General features: G+C 38.3%; 2 protein-coding genes and 1 long non-coding RNA gene across 3 annotated transcripts in view; 2 read left to right on the forward strand and 1 right to left on the reverse strand.

Moving 5' to 3' along the window:
• The first annotated feature begins 605 nt into the window (after window positions 1-605).
• Window positions 606-7,475, forward strand: LOC100266499 (acetyl-coenzyme A carboxylase carboxyl transferase subunit alpha, chloroplastic). The gene is made up of 12 exons (XM_002277789.5): window positions 606-951; window positions 1,393-1,737; window positions 1,840-1,914; window positions 2,383-2,490; window positions 2,629-2,789; window positions 2,985-3,099; window positions 3,182-3,336; window positions 4,640-4,691; window positions 4,776-4,844; window positions 5,294-5,371; window positions 5,453-6,626; window positions 7,000-7,475. The coding sequence occupies exons 1-11, from the start codon at window positions 745-747 to the stop codon at window positions 6,599-6,601; spliced, it is 2,514 nt and encodes an 837-aa protein (XP_002277825.3). The 5' UTR covers window positions 606-744; the 3' UTR covers window positions 6,602-6,626; window positions 7,000-7,475.
• A 261-nt stretch (window positions 7,476-7,736) lies between these two features.
• Window positions 7,737-8,882, reverse strand: LOC100261294 (steroid 5-alpha-reductase DET2). The gene has a single exon (XM_002277864.4). It carries the CDS (start codon window positions 8,635-8,637, stop codon window positions 7,864-7,866), a length of 774 nt encoding a protein of 257 aa, XP_002277900.1. The 5' UTR covers window positions 8,638-8,882; the 3' UTR covers window positions 7,737-7,863.
• Window positions 8,883-10,690: 1,808 nt separating this feature from the next.
• LOC132254182 (uncharacterized) overlaps window positions 10,691-12,222 on the forward strand; it is a 5,582-nt gene continuing 4,050 nt past the window's right edge. Inside the window, exon 1 of the long non-coding RNA XR_009466430.1 lies at window positions 10,691-10,759. This is a non-coding gene — a long non-coding RNA (uncharacterized LOC132254182). The remainder of the gene's footprint in view (window positions 10,760-12,222) is intronic.

Genomic DNA, 12,222 nt, shown 5'->3' on the forward strand with positions numbered 1-12,222 from the left:
TATGCCCACTTGAACGTGCATTAAAGAGTTCAAACTTTGTCTTCAAGATTGCATGTCCCTTTCATGATGCATCTAAAAATCCTTGCAAGTAGTGTTTTATAATGTTTAACAATCTTGTATTTATCCCTTTGATAACTATTAAATACAACATTGCCAAATGTTAGGGAGCTCTATTGCTCAATTATTTTCTTTATTCTTATTGTTGAATATTTTGTATGTATAAAGTTGATTGGTTTTTCAAACTTTTAATGAGTTTATGATCAGACTATTTATTAGAAATTATTGTTTAATACTTAATATGTGATGATATCGGATAATTATGTTTAAATTATTAACCTTGAAATTTATTTTTCACGTAATAAAGTTGTTTCACAAATTTAATTAATTTTTTTAAAAATCATTAAATTGGCATATTAAAATTGAATCATGACAAAAAAAAAAAAAAAAACTATTTTTACTATTTCTAGAACAATGTCAATGTTGGAAGGACAAGAATCAAGCCACTTAGGGTTACAAGGAAATTGAATTATAAAAAGTGAAATCCAACAGGGAAGAGAAGAGTCCTAATTCTTAAAAGAACAATGGAGAGGAGTTCAATGTGGACAACGGCGAAATGACCATCGAGGAAATCGAGCCACCGTCCAGTGTGAAAGGGAGTGAAGGCACGTGAGAGAGGGCAAGCGAGGCAACAACTCAAAACAACTGTGGCGCTCCAACGGCCATACCGAAAAGGGTTAGCTCATTATGACACGGGTAGCCTCCGGCATAGGAAGTATCGACATTTTTCTCACTTATAAACAAGAACAAACCAAACGTGGCCTCCCCAGGCGATACTCTCTATGCTCCTTCACACTCTCATTTCTCCCTAATATAAAATCTTCTTCCTCCTTCTCTCTCTTCGCCCACCTCCTTTCTTTAGCTCTTCTCTTTCGGGATCTCAGCTGCTCTCCGGTAATTTCTCCAACAGTTGTCCGCCTCTTTCTGAGACCATCTTTGATTGTGATTTCTTGCATGTTGAATCTGTATTTTTGGCTTCTGATGATGATCGTTTGCTCGAACAGCTGAGGAAAAAGGAGGAAAAAAAAAAGGAAATTTAATTTTGAATCTCGTTTTTTTTTTTTTTTTCCTTGCCTTGAAGAAAAGCCTAAATGTTAGTGTTCGGCCGCGCCGACTGGTGGTTTCTGTTTTCTTAGGTTGTAAATAGTGAAAAATACGAGATTCCAAAGCTTTTTCAGTGCCTCTGTTTCCTGTATTTTCTAAGTATCCAAAGGAGGCATTGCTGTTTAAGCAATTTCGGGAATCGTTATTATCTTTTTATTATTATTATTGTTTTTGGAGCTGTCTCTGGTGGGCAATTGTCTGAAATTCTGAAGATCTGTTTTGTGGCTCCAGTTGAGGATTTGGAGAATGGCGTCTATATCTCATTCATCGGTTGCATTTTCTGGCACTTCGATGGCTTCGGATCTTCTCCGGAGCTCGAGCAATGGTGCCTCTGGGGTCCCGTTGAAAGCCTTAGGAAGAGCGCGATTTGGCACGAGGAGAAGGAATTTTACTGTCAGTGCAAAGATTGGGAAGGCGAAGAAGCATGATTATCCATGGCCGGCTGATCCAGATCCCAATGTTAAAGGAGGCGTCCTTACCCATCTCTCATATTTCAAGCCCTTGAAAGAGAAACCGAAGCAGGTTACTTTGGATTTTGAGAAACCCCTCCTGGATCTACAGAAGAAGATTGTAGATGTAAGTCCTTTCTTTTTTGTGGGAGTCTAAAATGATAAATCAATTGATAATGCATAATTGTGGCGTTCGGAGTTCCTAACATAAAATTTTTCTTCTTTACAGGTACAAAGAATGGCAAACGAAACTGGTCTTGACTTCAGTGATCAGATTATCTCATTGGAGAATAAGTATCAACAGGTTTAATAAATATATGCATGCCTATACTTGACTCTGAATTATTGAATCTGAAACATTATTAAGAATCGTTCCTCCTCACTTTGGATTTTATAGTTTGGGGGTTAAGAAAATTAGTGAAGTAAATTGTAGGTTATGTGTTGATATTATTTATTTGACAATAAATTTATTTCATTATTTTACTTAGAGCAAACTTTGTTATGGATCATGTCAACTATCCCCTGGATGTACATTTCTAGTTTCATTGTATAGAATATGAAAGCTGCACCTGCAGGTCCTATTCTTACATACACAATTGATCATCCCGTCCTTGCATTTTTCCATGTCTTTTGCTTGAGTTCTTTGGCCTGAGCCTTATGTAAATTGACTATTAGTTAAAGCTAACATATGAAACACATCATCCTTCAAATGCCTGAATATTATTAAACATCCTATCCTAAACTCATCATGACTTCCCAATATTGTTTTCAGGCTCTCAAAGATCTATATACACATCTGACTCCTATACAGCGTGTGGGTATTGCACGGCACCCTAACAGGCCGACTTTTCTCGATCACGTGTTTAACATTACTGACAAGGTATGATGCCAACCAGCTGACTAGATTTTCAGGTTTTTCAGTGAATCTGCATTACAAGAAGATATCTAAATTCTGTGCTTATGGGCGCTAAAAGGAAATAATTTTAATATGTTCTTTCATATATCCCCATATTTCCAGTTTGTGGAGCTTCATGGAGACCGAGCAGGGTATAATGATCCTGCTATTGTTACTGGTATTGGAACCATAGATGGTAGAAGGTACATGTTCATGGGCCATCAAAAGGGTAGAAACACAAAAGAGAATGTCCAACGTAACTTTGGGATGCCTACTCCTCATGGGTATGTTGTTAGGATGGAGAATTTGTTATTACTGATATGCACCTGAATATGATAAAGAAATCCTTATGCTATTGCGACATCTATGATCTCATTAGCTTTGGAAATGGATAGGCAGTTCCTTCTCATTGGCAGTGCTAACCCCAGAAGGAGAAATTTAGTATGTAATGCTAAACAATAATTTTTCTGTTGAAACAGTTATCGGAAGGCTCTACGGATGATGTACTATGCAGATCACCATGGATTTCCTATCATTACTTTTATTGATACCCCAGGGGCATATGCAGACCTTAAATCTGAGGAACTAGGCCAAGTATGTGAATAATTGTAATCCTGGGCTTACATGATTTCTTTCAGTAGTACTTAACTGAACTGTTTGCATTACTTACATGCAGGGTGAAGCCATAGCCCACAATTTGAGGACCATGTTTGGTCTGAAGGTACCGATTGTTTCTATTGTTATTGGGGAAGGTGGCTCTGGTGGTGCTCTGGCCATAGGTTGTGCTAATAAATTGTTAATGCTCGAAAATGCAGTTTTCTATGTTGCCAGGTAATTTAAATTGGCTTTACCCCTCTAGATAGTGCAAATTGATTATGTGCCTGCTTGTCTTGTCTTGTTACAAGTGCTTATCGTATGGGTCTCAAATAAGTGATACATCAATTCCTCAGCTTTAAAGATTACCATTCTCATAAACAACTTGGAAAGAAAAGTGACTTCTTAAGGTCATATCATATGTGTTTGAAATATTTCTGTTATTTTCAATCATTAGTTCAGGAATATGTAGAGTCATATGTTTAGTTTAATTAATTGTTTCCAGAGAAGCTTTAACCTGTGTTTCCCATCTGCTGCCACCATTTATATATATACATGATCCTAAAATTGTATTTCTTTTCATGCTGTGGCTTCAAGAAAATTTTCTTAATTTTCCTTTTCTGAAAAGTTGATCTATCAAAACATCACCTCATTAATTTCCAATCTTTTTGTTAATATGATCCTCCCAGTTTCTATTGGATATATGACAAGAGGTGAAGCTCAAGTTTTTTATCTACCAGAGCAAAGTATTGACTGGGGGGACAATGGTATGGTGGAAACTGCAAGACACACTAATGTTGATAGAGTTTTCTTAGGGAAATAAAAATCAGTGAAAGAAGCCAGAAATAGACCTACCACTAAAAGAAAATTTTAATGAAAATAGGCAGTTTAACCCAATTATGCCGACTGAAAAAGTTTTCACGTATAATTCCTTGTTCCCATCACAATATTGATTCTTGATGCTTAAAAAATAAACATTCCCATGGGAAGGTGTGATGTTTGTAGCTTGCATACATGACTCCAGACTGTGTGTGTAATAATAATACTGTATGCACAATCATTTGCAAAAAAACGTGGGACTCAATATCTGTTCAAGCATTACATGCTATTAGCATTGTTATCTGTCTTGTTTCTCATATTATTACACACACATGGCTTAAAATTGCTAACAAAGGAAGTTTTTGGTTTAAGCTAACAAAGAGCTAGATTTCTGTTTCCCATTGTTACTTAAAATTGCTATTTAGGGGCAAATGGCTTAATGAACACTATTTTGAGCCTTGACTCGAGTCATTTGATCCACTGTAGTGCTTGCCTTTGTTGTTAAGTCTATTTGACCCTTTAGGTAGCTCGATTATATATTTTCTTGCCTCTATTGTTCCAATCAATTGGGAAGTCTCTAGATGTAGGTTCTTTTTTATAAATAGCTATTGTATGCTACCTGTATATCTTTGCTGAATTATTTCCCTGTGAACCATTTTTATCAGCCTCTGCTATTGCTTCTCTTTTTTTCCTCTGATTTGATCCATTTTCAATTCTACAGCCCAGAAGCATGTGCAGCAATTTTGTGGAAGAGTGCAAAAGCTGCTCCAAAGGTTTATATTGACCTTTTCACTCTGGGCTTTTGTATCAGAGGAGATTTAATTGATATTAAACCATTGATACTCCCTTCTTTGCAGGCAGCTGAGAAGCTGAGGATAACTGCTGGAGAACTCTGCAGGCTTCAAGTTGCAGATGGGATCATCCCTGTAATATTCTTCTCCACTTGAACATTTTGCACACATTTCTTCTTTCTTACATCTCACCTTTCTCTCTATCCTATGTATCTGGCATCCATGATAATGCACTTTCTCCAAACAATAAAAAGGTGATATGAGGGGAATTTGGCACATCCTACCATTGTGAAAGATAACATTTTTAGGCATTTCTACCAAGCTCCGGATTTTGAAGACAGTAATGAAGTTTTCAGTTGAAAATTTTGCTTCTCCCATGAACTTTTATCACTAGAACAAGGAGACTTGAAATAGATGAAACTTGTGTTCCATGCATGCCTTGTGGGTGCAGCATTTCACTAGAATTTTAGAGCATGGTGTCCCTTTTTTTCCACCATGGGATAATGGTGTTCTATTTGCTTCTCCACATCCAACCTTTATGTTCATTTTTAGATGTCTTAATGGAGTTCACTCACCTGTAACAGGAGCCACTTGGGGGTGCACATGCAGATCCATCTTGGAGCTCACAACAGATTAAAATTGCTATTGTTGAAGCAATGGATGTGAGTACAACTTGTGGCAGTTCATCCTCAAGAATCATATATTTCTATTGAAATCTTAACACAGATCTTTGGGTTTTTTAGGAACTCACAAAGATGGAAACACAAGAGCTACTAAAGCATCGCATGCTGAAATTCCGAAAAATTGGTGGGTTTCAGGAAGGTATCCCAGTTGATCCTGAAAGAAAAGTCAACATGAAGAAGAGAGAAGAACCCGTTGCAGACAAAACTCCAGATGTGGAACTGGAGGATGAGGTTGAAAAGCTGAAACAGCAAATTCTGAAAGCCAAGAAGTCATATACTGTGCTTCCAGAGTCAGGTCTGAATGAGATGATAGAAAAGCTGCAAAATGAGATTGAGCATGAATATTCCGAGGCACTTCAAACCATGGGCTTGAAGGACAGATTTGTGATGCTGCGGGAGGAATTTGCAAAAGCAAGAACTTCACAGGATGAGCTCTTGCATCCAGCTTTAGCGGACAAGTTCACCAAGCTCAAGGATGAGTTCAACCAGAGGCTGTCAGAGGCTCCTAATTATCCAAGCCTGATGAATAAGCTTGATATGTTGAATGAAATAAGTAAAGCCAAGACTATCTCAGAGGGGAACAAGGCAACCACTTTGAAGCAGGAAATCAACAAGAGATTCAAAGAGGTTATGGATCGCGCTGATCTAAAGGAGAAGATTGAGGCATTAAAAGCTGAAATTGAAAATTCTGAGATGTCTACGATTGGGGATTTAGATGATGAGCTGAAGGAGAAAATTGTGAGGGTGAAGAAAGAGATTGAGTTTGAAATGGCTGAGGTTCTCAAGTCCTTGGGTTTGGATGTTGCAGGTGTGGAATCAAAAGCAATGGACCTCATTCAGGAGACTCCTGTCCCGGGATTCCAGTCGAAGATAGAGGAGTTGAATGAAGAAATTAACAAGGGAATTGAAGATGCGATCAGATCATCAGATTTGAAGAGCAAGATTGAGTTGCTGAAGTTGGAGTTGGCAAAGGCAGGACAGACACCAGATTTGGAGTCAAAGGATAAGATTAGGGCTCTGGATCAAGAAATCAGGCAAACCATTGCAGAGGCTATGAATTCCTCAGAGTTATTGGAGAAGTTTGAGAAGCTAAACGCTGAGATTTCTGAATCTGCAGAATCTTCTGGTGGACTGAATGGAAGTTTGAGTAAAGAAAGCCCAAAAGAAAACAGTTTCGAGTATGCTGGGCCAGAACTAGAGCTCAACTAGGGTGCAAACTGTAGCTTTGCTGATTGTGAGTTCATCTGTTCCTATCATTTGTCAACTTCTCCATTTCCATGATAGGAAAAAAACATGTATCTTTCTTTCTCCTGGGGATGGTTAGCTGTGTTTTAATTGAGGTGTAGAGTCTAGGAAACCAACTTCTGTTTTTTTTTTCTTTCTTAAAAAGAAAACCTCAGAATCTTGCTTGAAGTGGCCTACGTTTGACTCCTGTTGCTTAACCCATGTTGAAGACTTTAATAATCCAGAAGCCTCTAAGGTGGATTAGTGGGTAAAAAGGGTTTACACCTATTAGTCATAGTCATGAATGAGTAGGTTAACATGTAAATTCAGTTGTGTTATGTGGAGACTCACTGGATTTTTTCTCTGTGGTTTGATGTTTGCAGTAAGTCTCCTTTTTATCTGTATGCTACCAGTGAGGCGGCTTAGAACCAGCTCCGTGGCGGTGGTTGATGAACCAGTTCACAGATCGATTTAAACTGCACCCACATCTTGGAATGGAACCTACCTCGACCTGTAGCCTTGTTAGTGCATTCAGCATGCATTGAGAGTCCCATCTCATTATGAGATCCAACAGTTTTTGTATTTACAGGAACATAGAGAGTGCCATTATGGTACTGCTTTTTTTTTTTTCTTTTTTCTTTTTTTGAATTACTTTTGCCCCTTCATCCACTTCCTTTCCCCTCTTTCTGTTTATCAATAGAACTTTTTTTTTCTCAATTGATAGACTCTGGGAGCATTTGTATAGGCTTTGTGAATGCCAAGGAAAGCTGAATGGCATCCTTCCAAAAATCAGGATATCACAAGTCTGGTGAACCTTTCACATCATCTTTTGCTCGTCAATCTATTTCAGTTATTTTTATGGCCGCCTATTATCATTGTTTGTCCCCTGAACGTTGGAAAGAATGCAAGGTGCATCCTCATGAAACTTTTTAAAGGGGAAAAAAAAACCATCAATAAATTTTTTTTTTCTTTTTTTTTTTAATATTTTTTTTCTTACTTTTATTATCTCAGAATTCAAAAATAAGAATATCAATTTTTATATGTTTTAATTTGCCTTTCCTTTATACCGGAATCAGATATGGGATAACAAAACTGTGAAAGCATGAAATTACGGTACACCTTTAAGAAAAGACAAGTATAAATTATAATAATATTGCTCAATAAACCACCAACACTAAATCAAACAACCAGCATAATTGGTACATCGTCATTCACTTGAACAATGAAGCAAAAACAGACACAGCGTTTCAATAGAGGAAGGGAATAACAGCTTTTCTCCCCTTGGGATAATCCTCCCCAAACTTTTCCAAATACCACTTGTGGTTGGCACGTGCCCTTGGCACCAAATTGGCACATGTGTACAGAAGAAACCCTAAACCCACCCAAGACCACGTCATCACCGCCCATCCCAACCACTCCACCACCTCCCCGAAATAGTTGGCACAGCTCACTAACTCGAACCACCCTCCTCTCGGCACCTTGTACCCTCCGCCCTGGCTTTTCAGACCCACCAACGCCAAATCCGATCTTACATTCACCAACATCCCATCCAGGAAGATTACCAGTCCCACCCAGAACCGCCACCAGAACCACCCATCGTCCTCGTAATTAGCATAATGAGACACCCATCTGGCTTGCAAGTAGGCGTTCAGGAGGTTGAATCCAAAGGCCATGAGCGCCACGCTGACCGGGAACCCATTCCGTTTAGCGGCAGTGGAGTTGCGGAGGTGAAGAGGGTAGATGAGAGTACGATGGATGTAGTGGAAGAGGTAGATGGAAATGAGGATTAGGGATCTGGGATTGGAGGAACGATCACCCAAGGGGTAGATGAGGAGCGTCAACCACACAGTAGGAGATTCCATGAGGAACCATGCCAAGGATGGCGGCACAGTGGGACCCCACCCCGATCGGTGGTGCTTGCCATAGGGGGCTTGGAGGAAACGAAGGGAGATGAATGTGGGTGGGGCGATGAGGTAGAGGGCGATGAGAGAGTTGTGGAACAGGGTTCGGTCCCAATCCATGGAATCCACATTCAACAGCTTCCACAATGAAGAAAAAGGGGCCTTATTCCTTGGTTCCGACTTTATATGGAAACACTTCTTTCTATTAGACAGACAAGTAGTCCCATATCCTAATTAAAACAGCATTCCTTGGTCAGAAAATTTCCTGTCTATGACCTATCTTTCCAACTATTTGGACGTCTAATTACCGGAAGAAATCCAAAATTCACTCACCCAGATTCACATTCCATTTCTGCGTTGGAAATTTGTTGGGCAACAATTGAGATTTGCAAAGAAATTAAAACAAATTTAGACATTGCAAGTTTTAAATAAAAAAATTAAAGGACACACTGAAATTATTTTTTATCTTTTTGATAAATATTTTCAAATATCATAAAAATAGATTAATAACATTTTAGGTTTTATTTTACAAAACATCATAGTACAGTTTTCAAAAACCATTTTTTATAACTATTTTAAAAAACAGTTTCCATTTCTAAATTCGAGCACTTCTAATACTCCGATTCAATCAAAAACCAACAATGTTATAGAATTGCATAATTAGTTATAAGATGTTTATCCTTTGGGATGGGAAGAGAATTCACAGAGGAAGCTTCTTATGCCAACGGCTGCTCTTCAGATTTCAAGGAAACTAGTCCGCTTCTGTGAGGAATGAAGTACTGTTGAGCCTTGATTTTCATATTGAATTTCCTCAGTACTCTTCTCTTCATATCATATAAATAGAACCCAAAACCTGTGCCCTTAGAAAGACGGAGCTTGAACACTATCACTTCACCATTTCTCAAACAACCAACTGCAACCAGCCTCCTAAGATCTGGCAAATCATTTTGATACTCCCTTGGGAATGAAGAATCCATCAAAGGCGGATACTTTACTGACTCTAACAATACTATGTTTCTTCAGCCAAACTTGCCCATGAAAATCCTTCAGAATCCAGACGTCAATTTCCTTGAAGGGGATGGTATGCACAAAGGAAAGACACCCATCCATCACTATCAAAGCATAGTTCCCCTTACAGATTTTCTTTTCACAGTCTGGGAGACGGGTTCTGATGAATCTTTCATCACTAACATCCATAGAAATGATGAATTCACAGGAACTAACATACCGATGCAAGACCTGCCCATTTACCGACACTGGATCACTCCAAGAAAAATCAATAGTATAGGGCCGATCATACACTTGGAATGGTCTAGGAATCCGTTTCCATTCACCATCGGAACAGCCTAAGTCGAATATCTCAAACCCAAAGGTAGCATTGTAGACGTGCACCACTTTATACTGATTAGCGGTAGGGTCATATCCAAGGGCTGAACCACAAGCTTCATGTGGGCAATAAGAAGGGCATCGAGGGAGAGTGTAAATAATTTTTATTTTTTTATTTTATTTTATTATATTAGTCTCGAATTATTTATATTTATTTTATTTTATTTTTTCTATTAATCTTATATTTTTAGGAAGAGTTTTACTGAGATTGTACCAATAGAGTCTCATTCATTTTATAAATAGAATCTCCTTCCATTTTGAATCATATTCTAATTACAAGTAAATTTTGGGGACTGTTTTAATGACCTATAAAAGTAGGTCATCCCTCGCTTTCTATATATGAATGTCAATTTTTCAAGTAATTTAGTATTTTCATACATCTATCTAGATGAATTTTTTCTAAACCCGAGTTGCATACATATTGCTTACAGAGTACACCCATAAGTGCACCAAGTTCGTTTTCGAGGAGGATGGATCTATTTTAAGAACAGTACTTGTCACGCCTCTGTCGATAAGTTTTTCTTCTTATATATTATGTTCTTTGTTTGTATCTTTTGGGATAACCTTTTGTTTCCATACCCTTAAATCCAACATTTTTTTGTCTTGGGGCATTCACTAAATGCAGACCATGACATCCCGGCCTAATCCGACCCATCGGCTTCATATCAAACTCGCATAGCTTGAACCCATTCTCCTCTTCTTCCACCTCCACCAGTAGCTTTAACTTGGTGCTTCTTGAGCATGTGACTTGTATTAGCAATTCGGGTTTACTGTTGATTGCATTCTAGGAAATGAATTTGTTGCTGGAGATCATTCTGTACCATGATTTGCAGATGAATCTGAATTTGTTGTGAAGGTTGTTGAGAATCAGAAGAACCTGAAACTGATGAAAAACACCAAGAAACAGAGGATGCAAAAGAAAATGGATTGCAGAGAAGAAAACTAAAAAATTACATCAGACTTGAGTCCTATTTATAACACATCAATGACACAATAACAGAGTAACAAAAATAAACTGAAATAACAACTTTTCTAACTAACTCTTCTCATCTAACTTGCTTTCTATTTTAAGTCTTTCTTCTTTCCTTTTTAGTTCCATGCTTTCAATATGAGATGCAACACTCCAACACCCCCCCTCAAGATGAACATGGATGTTAATGATGTTCATCTTGCGAAGATTATGATGAAAAGGTAGAGAACCGAGAGGCTTTGTAAAGATATCTGCGAGCTGTAATCGTGATGGAATATGGAAGAGCTTAATAACATGCTGCTGCAATTTTTCACGAATAAGATGGCAGTCAATCTGGATATGCTTTGTTCTCTCGTGCTGAACTGGATTTGTGGCGATGGACATTGCTGATTGACTGTCAGTATATAGCAAAGCTGACTGTGAATGTTTGATATCCAGGTCTTGTAAGGCATACAAAAGCCATTGAATTTCACAGGTGGTAGTTGCAAGGGCTCGGTACTCTGCCTCTGCAGAGGATCGACTAACTGTAACTTGTTTCTTTGATTTCCATGAAATCAAGGAGTTGCCAAGAAAAATTGCAAAACCAGTGACACTCCTTCTAGTATCGACACAGCCTGCCCAATCACTATCGGAAAAACCCTTTAATTGAAAATCTGAGGAAGAAGGAAAAAAGAGACCTTGCCCTGGTGTGGCCTTTAGATACCTCAGTACTCGAATGGCTGCTTGATGGTGACTAACAGCAGGTTTTGCTAAAAATTGGCTGAGTACTTGTACAGAATAGGCTAAGTCAGGCCTAGTGAGAGTTAAATAAAGTAATCTGCCAATGAGTCTTCGGTAACCTGATGGATCTTCATAGAAATTGGTATCATTTGCTGATAACTTGAGGGTAGATTCCATAGGAAAGGCAGCAGGTTTGGATCCAGTTAAACCAGTGTCTTCAAGTATGTCAAGTATATACTTTCGTTGGCATAAGGAGATACCAGTCTTGGACCTTGCAACTTCCAAGCCAAGAAAGTATTTTAGTGGGCCTAAGTCTTTAATAGTGAACTTGGCATCTAAAAAGGTCTTCAACCTTTCAATTTCCAGAATGTTATCACTTGCCAATAGCACATCATCCACATAGACTAATAAGGTCATAAAAGAACTTTCAGATTTCTTAATGAACAGAGAACAGTCAGAATTACCTTGAATAAATCCATAGGAAAGAAGGGCCTGGGATAGTTTGGCATACCATTGTCTGGAAGCTTGCTTCAAGCCATAGAGGCTCTTTAGAAGACGACAAACTTTCTGTTCACCTTGGACAGCCAACCCAGGAGGCAATTACATGTATACCTCTTCATGTAAATCAC

Source organism: Vitis vinifera, chromosome 8 (assembly GCF_030704535.1).
Source record: "Vitis vinifera cultivar Pinot Noir 40024 chromosome 8, ASM3070453v1".
Classification (NCBI taxonomy): Eukaryota; Viridiplantae; Streptophyta; class Magnoliopsida; order Vitales; family Vitaceae; genus Vitis; species Vitis vinifera.

Coding starts and splice junctions, on each gene's coding strand:
- LOC100266499 (XM_002277789.5), top strand. CDS start 745: ATGACACGGGTAGCCTCCGGCATAGGAAGTATCGACATTTTTCTCACT. Junction 2,491..2,628: donor TGTTTAACATTACTGACAAG/GTATGATGCCAA, acceptor CCATATTTCCAG/TTTGTGGAGCTTCATGGAGA. Junction 2,790..2,984: donor GGGATGCCTACTCCTCATGG/GTATGTTGTTAG, acceptor CTGTTGAAACAG/TTATCGGAAGGCTCTACGGA.
- LOC100261294 (XM_002277864.4), bottom strand. CDS start 8,637: ATGGATTGGGACCGAACCCTGTTCCACAACTCTCTCATCGCCCTCTAC.